General features: G+C 34.4%; 1 protein-coding gene across 7 annotated transcripts in view; it reads left to right on the plus strand.

Moving 5' to 3' along the window:
* LOC131042480 (transcriptional corepressor LEUNIG) overlaps nt 1–14,003 on the plus strand; it is a 52,040-nt gene that overhangs the window by 15,029 nt on the left and 23,008 nt on the right. For 6 of the 7 annotated variants that reach the window (XM_057975781.2, XM_057975782.2, XM_057975780.2 and 3 more), the window contains 9 exons: nt 7,192–7,232; nt 7,420–7,707; nt 8,059–8,178; nt 8,425–8,655; nt 8,772–8,895; nt 9,090–9,199; nt 9,359–9,508; nt 11,223–11,378; nt 11,492–11,608. In XM_057975781.2, the coding sequence (XP_057831764.2) occupies nt 7,192–7,232; nt 7,420–7,707; nt 8,059–8,178; nt 8,425–8,655; nt 8,772–8,895; nt 9,090–9,199; nt 9,359–9,508; nt 11,223–11,378; nt 11,492–11,608 (1,337 nt within the window). The remainder of the gene's footprint in view (nt 1–7,191; nt 7,233–7,419; nt 7,708–8,058; nt 8,179–8,424; nt 8,656–8,771; nt 8,896–9,089; nt 9,200–9,358; nt 9,509–11,222; nt 11,379–11,491; nt 11,609–14,003) is intronic. The other variant, XM_057975784.2, reaches the window with a different exon arrangement.

The following is a 14,003-nucleotide window of genomic DNA, read 5'->3' on the forward strand; positions in this document are numbered from 1 at the left end:
TCGGAGTTGAAACTCGATTGGACTCGACAAAGTGAAAAACTCAAGAAATTTAGAGATTTTTAAGGATTTAAAACTTGTTTCATGCACCCTTTATTAATTACACCTTAAAGACACAATCACATCATCAAATAGAAGCTAATTTGATTACATACACAAGTATACATCAATCACATAAGCATGAACGCAAATTGTAGCTGAAGGAAATAACAAACATAGATATATAAATATTGTCAAATGTATACAATATTACAGAACTCATGGAATAAAAAATCCATGTCATCATATGATCAAATGAGATGCAAACTCTTCCTTTCCAACTCTTGATGCACCAAATGAAAGTATATGGAGCCTAATTAGACTCAGAGGTTGAAATTTCCCTACTTTTATCGGCGCAGTTTCCCCCCTAATTTTTTGAATAGGGTTTGGGGGGCAGTGCCCCCAAGTTGGGGTGAAGGGGCAACACCCCTAGTGCGCTCCTTGTCACGATATAGGGTGGGGTCGAGGGGTAGCGCCCTGCAAGGCCAAAAGACTTTTATTATTTGATAAAGGCGTCTGGTATTATTTTTCTATTGTTTCTCCTCACAACTCACTTTTCTCCTCCTATTTTGCCAAATGAATGAAATAAAGTTCACTTTTAGGGGCAAAGCAAAATATAAAAAAAAAGTTAAAAACATTTTGAAACATGTTTTTTTTTTTGTGTCTTTAAGTTGCCTTACGTCGGTCGAGTTTGGTGAATCCTGACTCCCAAACTTGGCGATTTTAGGCGAGTTTGGAAGATGGTGATTTTGGGCGATTTTTGGGGGCCAAATTCGTCCGAGTCCGAGTCTGAGCTCAGTAGACTCGGTGACCCTCACTCGACTCGGGAATCGGCCAAAATCGGCGATTTTGGGCAATTCACGTTTCTCTGGTCACTATCATCTGAGGCTCTTAAAATCTTTTCCTTCATCTTTGATTTTGGAACAAAATATATCCTTTCCTTATGTAGAATTAGATCTCTGACTACTTTGAACTTGTCATATTGTATCCTTTCATGCAAAAGGCAATGAATAAAATTATAAAATCATTCTTGACATGTTCAGATATAATGGTGGTGATCCAATTAGCAAAGATATAAAGAATGTAACATAAAGTAGGAATTCGAGATGATGTATCAACAACCTATGTCACCGCATTCGACGAATTTCATCCATGAGATTCAAAATTCAACGAATTTTTTAAAAACCCCAAAAATTCGGTTAAGTTTGCCATTAAATTCGTAAGATAAATGGGTAAGGGTTTTTTAATAAAAAACTTATTTAAAAAATGCGAGCTTCCTTCACGGGTTTGCTGGAATCTATTCACAAACTTCTCGTGAAGCTACAGTCGTGAACAGAGGTGACATCGTGCATGTCCAACGCGACCAAACAATGCCCTGCAAATTCGAAGAGAGGCGATGCCCGACGCCCAACGCCCTGCAAGTCCGACACAAAAAAACCTAATGCTCTGCAAGTTATGCGTAACCCAGCGATGCGGCTAGTCTTGTGGGAACATCGTTTTAGTTTTCATTTAAAAATACTTTTTCCGTTATGTTTTTTTTGGCTGTCAAAACTTTAATTTTTAATTTAAATATTGACTTAGATGTCAATAAAAGTTTAAATATTATATTATTTATGTTAATTTTTATAAAAAGTAATATTTAATTATAACAAATTTAAATTTAACATCTTTTATCTTTAAAAAAAAATAGTTATACTAATTTAATAGTTTATTGGATATATTACTTATATATAAAAAAATTATATAAGGCGAATTTAATGTCGAATTTTTTTTCCTAATTTTTCACCCTCACCGAACTTCATCCGAATTTTATGGTTGCCGAACTTGAATTCGAATTCGAATGCGGTGACTTAGTCAACAACACATTATGTTTACCCTTCACACATCTGATATCAAAATCATATGCTTGTAATTTGCCTACCCATTTATGTTGTTTACTGTTCAAGTCTTCTTGATTAAGATATTACGAAAGTAATTTGGTAAAAATGATTGTAGTATTTACGAATGATCATGAAGATCATTATAAAGAATTACAAAGAAATACAAAATAGAAAGTTTCTAATAAGAAACTAAAATTACAATATATTACATTATTGAGCATTAATAACTTAGGAAAATATAATATTAATACCCTCACTTAATGCTCAATCTATCAACTACACCAATAGATCCCCAGAATAGAAAGTTTCTAATAAGAAACTAAAATTACAATATATTACATTATTGAGCATTAATAACTTAGGAAAATATAATATTAATACCCTCACTTAATGCTCAATCTATCAACTACACCAATAGATCCCCAGAATTTTACAAACTTATCTGTACTGAGGGGCTTGCTGAGAATATCAGCTTGCTGCTCCGCTGTAGGAACATACAGCAACTGAATGGATCTGTCTTCAACCAATTGGATTCTTGGCAAGTTTGAGAACTCCCTAATTGTCAGAGACCAAAGGAGTCGGACCTGCTTGAGATATTTGCATATCCGCAAGCATCCGGCGAAGCCAAACTGCCTCACAAGCTGCCTTAACTGCTCCTCGATATTCTGCTTTTGTCAAGGACAGAGCCACTGCCTGCTGCTTCTTACTAGTTCAAGTGACTGCACCGGATCCCAAACTGAACACATATCTAAAGGTTGATATCCTGTCATCAACCGAGCCTGCCCAATTTGAATCTGTGAACCCACTGAGTCTAGGATCATGACTCCTAGTGTAAAGAAGTCCATAATCAGAGGTGCATTTCACATAACGCAGCACATGCTTCGCTGCTAGCTAATGATCAGCCTTGGGGGCTGTCATGAAGTGTGAAATGTAGCTCACTGCAAAAGTGAGATCAGGTCTAGTAGCAGTAAGATAGATGAGACTGCCCACTAGTTGCCTGAATTGTGTTTCATCTTGAGCAAACATTGGGACAACCAAATTAAATAAGGAATACAAACCCCCAAGGATTCGTTTGGGGACCCTCATTGCTTGAGGACAAGTAATTTCGGGAAGGGCAGACTGTCGTGCCCCCAAATTGATACATCTAATCAGCAACCCGTATGCCTTGATCAGCAGACCATTACCAGGTTAAGTGGATTGTGGTTATTGGGTTATGTAGATTGTGGTTCACACCGGATATGGGTACTGGTCCGGTTTGCCTACGGGTCCGTCAAAATCTTTGTGAAAACTTGGAAGTCATTCATCCACCTTGGTGCAAAATTCAAACTTTGGATTTTTTTTTAAAAGAAAGAGTTCAAGGTCCCCAATATTCATGCGCAGCTAAGAGAGGAACGAACTTGCATATGAAAGAGTCAAAGGGAGCTGCCTCTTCACTTGGTTGCAGGTATTCAGAACAAGGGAATTGGAATTGGTGAATGGGACCTGGGGCTGAAGTATTGACGTGTTGAAGAGTAAGAAAAAAAAGACCCCAGCTTTCATTGAGGAAATTGAATGCTTATGATCTCCAAATATCTCTACCTCAAAATACATATGTTTTAGACAATACTTAAAATAATATATGCAACTATAATATAATAAAAATAATAAATAATATATGTATATCAGAATACTTTAAAATATAATATATGTATACATATATTATTTTTATTGTTATTTTTTATATTTTATATTTTATATTTTAATTATTTTTAAATATTATATTTATTATATTTTCACTTGAGAGAATGGCAGATCTATTATACTTATATGCTTCGAAAATACTTATTCCTTGTGTGGAAAAAAACCGAGTAGATTCACACCAGAAAGAAAGAAATATAACAAAAGGAAAAGGCTTAATTCGGTTCAATCCTTTGTCCTAGCACCCAAGCCCAAGCCAAATTTCTTTGATGAGGTGTTAACAGCTCTCTTCAAACATCCTCATGCCGAGCAACCAATTTTATCATGATTCTGTTCATTGCAGCCACAACCTCTGCAGTCCAACATTCAGGCACAGGAAAATTTCAATGCTCTAATACGATATCAGAGATTTTGTGCAAAAATATAGACTCAAAGATTTTACACAAATAATACGATGCTTCTATTTTTCATTGCCTTCGTTCAATAACACATTACATATATAAGATTCACAAATCTTATTTTATAGGAAACATCATAAACAACTTCCCTAATTATATTTAGCTGTTTTAACTTTTAACAACTCAATATAAACAAAAATTCGTTACCACCAATATAATAATAACCTGTTAAACAAACTATAACAAGCCTGATTATTTTATGGATAATTATCATAGACATCCTATGATGCAATAATCTTAACAATCTTGCCCACAAGATCTACTTGCAAATAGCTTTAGTCATTTGGGCTTATACAAGAGAATTGAATCTTGTATTTCAGTATTTTTTTATTTTAAGAATTTCAATTTATAAATTTTGAAGTTTAAAAGTTCTATCAATCCATCATTGATGACCATAGAATGTTAATTTTTATAAAATTCAATATATAACTATACTTTTAATGTTTTAACTTCTAAGATTTTAATATCTACGGACTATTATTAATTTATAAGTTTTAAAACTCGTTAAAAAGTTAAAATTTAGATTTTAATTGTTTTTATTTTATAAATTTTAAGTTTCTAATTTTAACCTAGTTAAGTTTAAATGTTTTGATTAAGGTAAATGTTTTGATTAAGGTAAATGTTTTGATCTTGGTAAAGTCTTAAATTTTAAAATTGAATATCGAATAATTGTAATTAACAATGTACTACATATACATCTAAAAACAAAAATGCAAATATCAAAAAATTTAAAAGTATTAATTAGAAAAAATATTTAATTCAAGATAGTTATATCATACTCATTGATTCATTGAAATTTTAGTTTTGAATTTGTAGTCAATACTTTTATTTCTTTTATCTTTTTTGTGTTTAGAATGTTAGGAGGGAAAGAAGGCATACCCTTGTTAGCATTGTGATAATGTTTATGGGGTAAAGGAGTGGTGGTGGAACAACCAACATTACCTTGTGACCTAACATGTTGCTAATTACTTTTTTTGCATCATCTAATAGGTTGCTTTTTATCTATTTAGTTGAAGGCTAAGATCTAAGGACCAAGATAAACTTAATTAATGGGTTAAGTTTTACAAGTGACATATTGACTTTCTTCAAGCTGTTAGGACTTGGTTTATTGTGCACAGATAAGATGTTTTATAAAAAAAATTCATAATTTTATGACAAGTAGAGGATTTGGTCACGATAGATGTGCTCAATTGAAAACGCAGGAGTAAAACAACATAGAGCTTTATTTATTTATACATTTCACCATGGATAGAATCCTATTTTTTAGGGCGCTGAAACATGATGTATTCAAAATGTCTTGAAATTTACCCTAAATCTGGGTATGGTTGGACATGGTATCCTTCCTGTATTGTACCCATGTCTTGCAACCTTGAGAAAGAGAAACACACTTAGATTTGCAAACTGCATCATTGAAAAGAGTGTGGTCTATAGATGGGTGCAACATTGTAGTGGATGGTTGGATAGATACTTAAAATTGTAACATGCACTTGAGGCCCATATTTTTTGAATGCAATAAATTTTTATAGAGCAAGGCTATGTCACAAGGTTCGGCAAACTTCATGTATGAAGTTCGAGTTTTTGAAATTTCTCTAGAATCTTAAAACATTCGTTTAAATTCACCCAAGAGTTCGTACGGAACAATGCTCGGGCTTGTGTTAATGAATGTTTGGCTGTTGGGAAGAGGTGAGAAAACTGGGTCATTTTAATCGTTGCACAGTATAAACAAATGAACAGCAGCTAGGTCAGTCCAGCGATCACAAGAGTGGATCATCTACAAGGTAGTCATGCTTCCTCCACGACTTGCAAATATGTGCATCATGTCCTCTGCATCGTAGGCTCTTTATCACAAATGTCTCACAGAGAATTTTCCGTGTCTCTCCATCTCAGTTGAAAGGTTGTCCTTTTCTGTAGCTTTTATAACATCTGAAAGCAGTATTGCCTCCAGATTTTTATTGTCGGAGGAGGAGGAGATACGCTGCACGTTTAAGTGTTTATAAAAGTCATTAGCAGAATTGAAGCAGAGTATGAATGTGCCTGCCGACACAGGTAAAGTGCGCTTGTTGGGGTTTGAAGTGTAAAGTGTGGAGGAGGGTGAGGTAGAAGTCGCTGATCAAAGTGGGAAATTTCCAATTGCCAATCAATTTCTAAACAAGAGGATTTCGAGAAGGCTGTAGTAGATAAGTCGCTTCACAGTTCAGCCAAATCCAGCGAAAAATCTTGTTCGATTCACCATGTAATAGATAAAATTTAACACATATTAATTACATATATATAAATTAAAGTTACATTTTGAACATATTTAAATTATAATGTTTTTAAATTTTATTATTATGTATTCAAAATTAATATCATATTGTCTTATTATTTTTAAATTAAATATAATATTATCTTATGTTAATAAATTCAATTTGACTTTCATTTCAGATCTATTTAATTTTTGATAATAACTTATAGTGATAATAAATATTTACTTATATTTTTAACAAATGAGTGTTTTGATTATTTTTTGCGTATATTACTTATGTTTTAGAAAAAGTCAAATTTATGTTAAGGCAAATATAATGTCAATTTTGTTTTTTCAAATTTTTTACTCTGCCGAACTCAATCCGAATTTTATCGTTGCTAAACTTGAACTCAAATTCAAACCTTGTGACTTAGGAGCAAGGGAAAAATGCATGTTTCCTTCAAAATCAATAGTGTGAAGCCATTAAGGGGGTGCTGGCATCATTTGTAAGGACGAGATGGAAGATAAGTCTAAATCAGTAATGGATATCTTCAATGTTCACACTGAACTTGTGTGGAAGTTCCTATCCGAGCTAAAAACTCAACATATGGCATTCCAGCCATTTCTAAAGCATTTCTAGCAATACAGATGATACATTTTTGTTTCTGTTTCTGCTTCAAAACCCTCATGTTGTCGTCACATAACTAGTAAAGGGAAACAGAAAGCTGTATTTCTAACTGAATTTTGATTTCTTGGATATCCCTTTTAGAGTTTGTGAAAAAAAAACATTGCTATTATTATGCAATAAATATATGTTTGAATATAATTTTCTTAGCTGAAATGTATTTTCAAATAGTAAGAACTAAGCAATACTGTGCATATTCTACATGGGTTTTAATCTTTGTTGTTCTGGCAGGTGCTAATAATGGTATACCATTAAAAGGGTGGCCGTTGAATGTGAGTATTATCTATATTATTTATCTTAAAGTAGTAAGAAATTCTGGGTGGAACTAGACAAGACCTTGGATGGATTGAATTAAGTCTTCATGTCTCAACAAATTAGTTACAGAAAAGGTTCACATGTTAATTTTTTTATTGAGATCTTAATAATCATGAATGGAATTATGTTGGTGGTGCACTTCAGAGCATGGAACAGCTTTCTTCAAGCTTGCAACAACAAAGACAAAATCAGTTCTACCAACAATTTAAGCTCATGTCTCCGCAGCAGCAGCAGGAGTTCTTGCTTCAGGCAAAAGCTCATAATCTTGGGGATGCAGATTTACTAAGGCTTAAGCTTTCAAGGTCACATGGATTGACAGGCATGGATAGTCTACCAATTGAGAATGATGGATCTCATGGTATGGGACGTCAAATGCAGATGTCTTCTATGGCAAGAGCGGCTTCACAAGATCAAGCTGACCTTGTTTCAAAGGTGTATATTTATCATTTTTTAGTTCAAACAATAGGATTATAGTACTGTTTGTCTGCGAAATGAGATATCTGTTCTTATTGATTTGTGTTTTCACTAAGAATATCATTGACTTGCAACAAGATTACAAGCCAATATTATTAGAATAAAAAATGAAAAACGTAAGAGTTGGATCAATTAACTAGATAACTTAGCAAGTTCCTCATTTTCCTTGGGATCAGAGGTTGCTTTGGACAGAGTAATTCCACCTGTATTTGCAATTATGGTGTTAGTCTTTTTCTGTAATAAACCTTTGGAGGCCTTTATTTTTGTGTTATTTGTATATATAACTTTGTCAACTTTTGCTTAAATTAGATTAAGATGGTCCATATGATGCAGCAACAGCAGCCGTTGTTGTTATCTCAGCGTAATCTACAGCAGCAGCAGCAGCAACAACTACAGCAACAGCAACAACATCAAGAATCACATCAACAGGTAATTTCTTTGGAAAGATCAACAGTAGAATAGAAACATTTAAGTTTGTTGTTTTATAGACACAATTCTTGTTTATTTTCTCACGTAGTTCATAAAAAGTATTTCAATTTGCATATTGCGTGTTACATTCAGTATTGTAGAGAAAAACTTGTAAGAGCCACAATGTTGCTTTTTTTCTTTTCTCTTTTTGAATCCATGTAGTATTTATTAGTCTCTGATAACAAATAAATTATCTTAAATATTCAGTTTGGAAAAAAACGGAAGCACGCATCTTCTTCAGGAGCAGCAAATAGCACTGGAACTGGTAATACTCCTGGTCCTTCAGCGAATTCAGTGCCTTCAACACCATCAGCCCACACACCTGGAGATATGATGTCCATGGCTAGCACCTTACAGCAGAGCAACAGTGCATCCAAGAATTTAATGATGCATGGATCTGATGGGACAGGTGGACTTGCTTCGCCATCAAATCAGATGGTTAGGGCCTACTACCTTCAGTACTAGCAGTGTCATTAGGATCCAATTTCACTTGATTCTGTATTATGATCTATTTACAGTGATTTAATAAAACACAATAATTCATTCTCATTCAGGTGGATATGCATTTTGAGGACTGTGCCCTTGATGAAAACATAGAATCATATTTTTTACCTGATGAAGGAGAAAAAAGAGAAGGAGTCTCAGATACAATGAAGAATCAAATGACTAGTTCAAAGGGTAGATGCAACTAGAGCTTGATGTGTTCACTTTAAATGATCTCATTGTGAACCTAAAATATGAACATATATTTAATCTATGATATTGGTATTTTCTCTGCGAAATTTTCAAATTGTTGTTTAGGTTAACAGTTGCCAGGTTCTATGAGAATGAAAGATATGTAGGAGCTAAAATTTATTTGGAATTTGTTTCAGGGTTTTCTTTCAAGGAAGTAGGTAACTTACTTCCAAGCACAAATAAAGTCGTTTGCTGTCATTTCTCACCAGATGGCAAGTGGCTGGCAAGTGCTGGGCATGATAAGAAGGTAAGAAGTTGGTTATTTTCAGTTTTCAGGAATGCTTAGATGATTTTGGCTCATAGTACTTACTAGCTGCTGTAACAATTGTCTACGATACACCTTCTGTATCATTATCATGTATGTTACAAGTCTCCATGAATAATATATGTGCTTAACCACTTGCAGGCTGTTTTATGGAATGTGGAGACCATGAAGCTTAAAAGCACATTTACAGAACACACTCATTTTATTACTGATGTTAGGTTCAGCCCGAATCCAAATTGTCTGGCTTCAGCATCCTTTGATAAGACTGTCAAAGTATGGGAAGCTGACAAGGTAACCACTCCTTTCCATGAAGTCATTTTGTGATAAAATGGTTCAAAATTCATTGTCATTATTGGTTTTCCTGACCTAGAAATGATGTGAAGCATTTTAATGAATAAGAGTCACAAAGTTTTGACTTACATAAATCAAATGATATATATATGAGAAGAATGCCAATTGTCCTATTCCCTTATCTTCTATGACTTATTTATGTTCTGGTAAAATTCGTTTACCATTCCACCTCTAAGAATAGCAAAGCTCTTATAGGGGCATCTCAGTCCAAGATTTGCAAAGCAACCAGAAGATTACGGATCTCCCATTTCCTTTTATTGTGTTCTCTGGCTGTAAGATATTATAATATGCTAAATGCAGTTCTGTGCATTGCATTAATATGGTGTCATGGTGGATGGTTGGCTTGCTTGGAGGGGCTGCTGACTAATCATCAATTTAACCCGAGTCAGCCATCTCCAAGATTATGTATGAAAGGATTTTATTGCATTTGAGAAATTATATTCTGATTTTGTAGGCTAGACCAACACCTTTAAGGGAATCTTTTGACTGAAATTCAAATTCTAATTTATATGGCCCTGTCTCCAGTTTCTCTTGGGTTTGTGCTTTCAACCAGGGTGTGAAAATCTTGGGCTTCATAGGTCATGTACTACTATCATAAGGTTCTAGGCTGTATTTGCGATAGCTGAGATGTAGCTGGTTTGCTGAGCTTACAATTGTGTCATAAAAAACTGAGCGCCTATAAAACAAAAGAAGAATATTGAAATAAGAAAGACCCCAAAAACTTGGAAATCCTAAACTGTACCCAACTTGATCAACTATCTATAGAGAAGCATGCTCATGAATGCAAACTTTCTTTTCCAACTTAGAGGAACTGGCAGTCCTCTCTTTTGTCCTAAATTTTGGCATTTTTTATCCTGATTTGTCTGCCTGGGTGCATTGTTAGCGAGAATGCCTTAATAATGATGATTCATCTTACATTAGGTGCTGGGCATGCTATGTGTTTTTGGGTGGGAGATTGTTTTTTTCATTAAATCTGCATTGAAATTTAGATTTTATGTGACCGAGCCTTGCTAAAATATATAACATATAGGGAAAGCTAGAATGTATTATACTGAATAATCCTTTGGGCATATTTTTTTTATATCTAGTGATAACTGCTGCATTTATAACTAGGTTTTATGATCCCAGGAACATAACCCTTGGCTAGGCAGCATCTTTTCTTCACAAGCCATTCAACATTACAAATATTGGTAGTTCAATGTTATTAATTTAGTATCTTTTAGCAAGTATATTTTTTTGTTGGTGCAAGTATCAGACAGTGTTAATGGTATGTGATTCTCAGCTCCTAACTAGTACAAATTAGAAGTTAGGTAGGATTTGCATGTTCTGTCTTTTAGCGTTTCAGTCGTATCAATTTGAAGCAGATTTTGCAGTCCATCTATAATACATATCAAGAGGGGGATGTTATACCATTTGCATTATTCTGTTTTTGATAAGTGCTGAATGATTTTCTGCTCTACAAATTTCCTGATTCTATAAGACATATCAAGAGGGGGATGTTATACATGTTATACCATTTGCTTTATTCTGTTTTTGATAAGTGTTGAATGATTTTCTGTTCTACAAATTTCCTGATTCTAATGGTCATCTTGAGTGCAATAATTTGGATATTAGAAGTTCAATTTGTTCACCTGTATTTCAATTTCTTGGGCAGACTACTTACTCCCTAAGGTCTTTCACCGGGCATTCAGCCTCTGTCAACTCAGTAGATTTTCATCCGAGTAATGGGGATCTTCTCTGCTCTTGTGATGAAGACTCTGAAATCCGCTACTGGAGTATAAGCCAAGGTGCTTGCACAAAAGTTTCCAAGGTAAGTTTTGTCTAGCTCTACATGTACATGGAAAAAGTTGATAATTATGTATTTTCTCTACTTTGTGAATTTGTTATTACAACCTTGTTCACTGGATTCATTTGTTGGAGCAGGGTGGCTCAACACAGCTGAGATTTCAACCTCAAGTTGGGCAGTACCTTGCTGCTGCCACAGAGAATGCAGTTACTGTCTTTGACGTTGAGACTGATACTCGCTTGTATTCCTTACAGGTTTCGTTTTTTAATTCATTTCTAGAATTTTTCTTCATACTTTCCAAGCCATTGTAATTTGACATCATTCCTTACAGGTTTCATTCTTGAATTTATGTAGAATTATTTTTTCATCCTTTGCAAGTCATATTGTAATTTGACATCATTCAAGCTGTTATAAGTCCAATGACGCATTAATCGTTTGGGGAATTAATCGGCAAAACAAAATTACAGGAAAAAATCGGATTTACAAAAAAACGTAAGAAATTGTAAAAAAACAATAAAAACTATTTTTTTTATATATTTAAGGGCATTTCCATAGCATAGAGATATTGCAGGCATATAAAATAGACACTTCAACACATGAATTGTAGAATTGCATTGCACAAAACATACCACAACATAAACAATATCTAGATGGTGATGGATGTCAAAATGTCAATTAAAATATTGTTCAAGATCAGTGTGATTAGAAACATGTAGCAGCAGGTGAAAAATATAAAAACCTGAATAATGCTTTTGCGGTATTTGGTGAAAAAATAAGTAGGTTATTAGAATAATATCTTTCTCTGTGTTATTAATGGTCATTTAAGTTGTTTCTAATTTCGCCTCTAGTTAACGATTGTTTCTTTTAGAAACATCGTCCTTGTAACTCTATTTAAAGGAGCTTTATCTCCTTGATTAATTGAACAACATCGATTCTTTGAAATCCATATGCTTTTGCATCTGTATTATGGTATCAAAGCAGCCTTGGTTAATTTCGAAATAATTTTTCAATTAAAAATTCGTCATGAATTTTTAACAGTTTTTTTTTTGAAAAATTTCTTTGTTTATTCGAAATTGCAGTTCGTTTTGGCTGCACTACTAGGGTTTTCTGGCTATTTTCTGCCCTCTCCTGTGACCTGTCTCTCCTGCATTTCGCGCAACCACGCGACGCGTTTTTTCCCCGCCTGCAGATTTTTTTCTGCCATTTTTGTACGAAAATCTGCATTTTCGGCTAGGGTTTTGACCCTCCAGATTCAGTCGAAATTTTTTTCTGAGTATAGATTCGTGGTGGGTTTTTTGAGACCTCAACTGGGTCATCGTCAGAATTTTTTGGGTGCCTTGATTTTCGAGCCAGTGGATCCAGATTTTGACAGTAGATTCGTTCTGGGTTTTTCGCAAGGATTTCTGGGTTGTCTTCGGATTTTTCTGGGTCAATTGGAATTTTTTTCTTGAAATTCGTGCCCATCGTACTTCATTTTTTTGAAGTCTGTACCTGCATCTGCCTTTGTTTCTGCATTGGGATTCAAATTTTTTGAATTCTGTGCCAACGCCTCTTCTCAGTTTTTTCGTGCATTGGGAAACGTGCAAGATGGCGTCATTGACCAACTTGATGTTGGAAGGCAGTCAGGTTTTGTGCACTTAGCATCTTCTCAGTACCTCGTTTTTCGTGCCTCAAAAAACGTGAAGATGGCTTATGGGCATTGATGTTTGTTTCAGTTTTTATTACTTTTTTACCTAAAAAAAATTTTGATGGGTTTTAATATTTTTTCCCTTAAAAAAATCTGTGGGTTTTAATAATTTTGTCCTAAAAATTATCTGTGGGTTTTTAAATATTTTGTCCCTGTAAAAAAAAAATCATGAGGGTTTATGATTTTTTCCTCAAAAATTGTACTTTGCTGTAGTTTGTTGTTAGTCGCACATGGAGTTGTTGTGTGAACATCTGCACTAGTCTCTTTTTTGCAGTCTATTTTCGGGCATCTTGCTCATCTGCAATAGTTTGGAGGGTTTGTCGATTTTTTCCTCAAAATCGTGACAACTGTTCTTGGTGTGTCTCTAGTTACAGGGAGGAACAACTCTTCAACATCAGGTTGGATGGTTGGTGTTGTTTTGGGTATCTCCAGAAGTTTTGCAGTTTCTGGGAGGGTTGGTGGCAGACTCATCTCAAGTGGTAGAGTTAGTGGCAGGCTCTTGTCGTCTGTTGCAACATGTTCTGAGAAGAAGGGGGCAACCTTCTCTGTTATTTCCCTTGGTAATTAGAACGACGACCATTAAGGGAGGGTATTAGAATAATATCTTTCTCTTTGTGTTATTAATGGTCATTTAAGTTGTTTCTAATTTCGCCTCTAGTTAACGATTGTTTCTTTTAGAAACATCCTCCTTGTAACTCTATTTAAAGGAGCTTTGTCTCCTTGATTAATTGAACAACATCGATTCTTTGAAATCCATATGCTTTTGCATCTGTATTATAGGTGCCCTCGACTTGCAACCAGCAGAATGCCAACAAACCCCCACCCTATGTCACAAGATTCGAGTTTGAATTCTTGTTCGCCAACAATAAAATTCGGATGAATTTTGACAAGGAGAAAAATTCGGAAAAGAAATTCATTATTAAATTCGCCTATATAATTTTATTTTATATTAAATATAATTA

This window comes from Cryptomeria japonica, chromosome 1 (assembly GCF_030272615.1).
Source record: "Cryptomeria japonica chromosome 1, Sugi_1.0, whole genome shotgun sequence".
Classification (NCBI taxonomy): domain Eukaryota; kingdom Viridiplantae; phylum Streptophyta; class Pinopsida; order Cupressales; family Cupressaceae; genus Cryptomeria; species Cryptomeria japonica.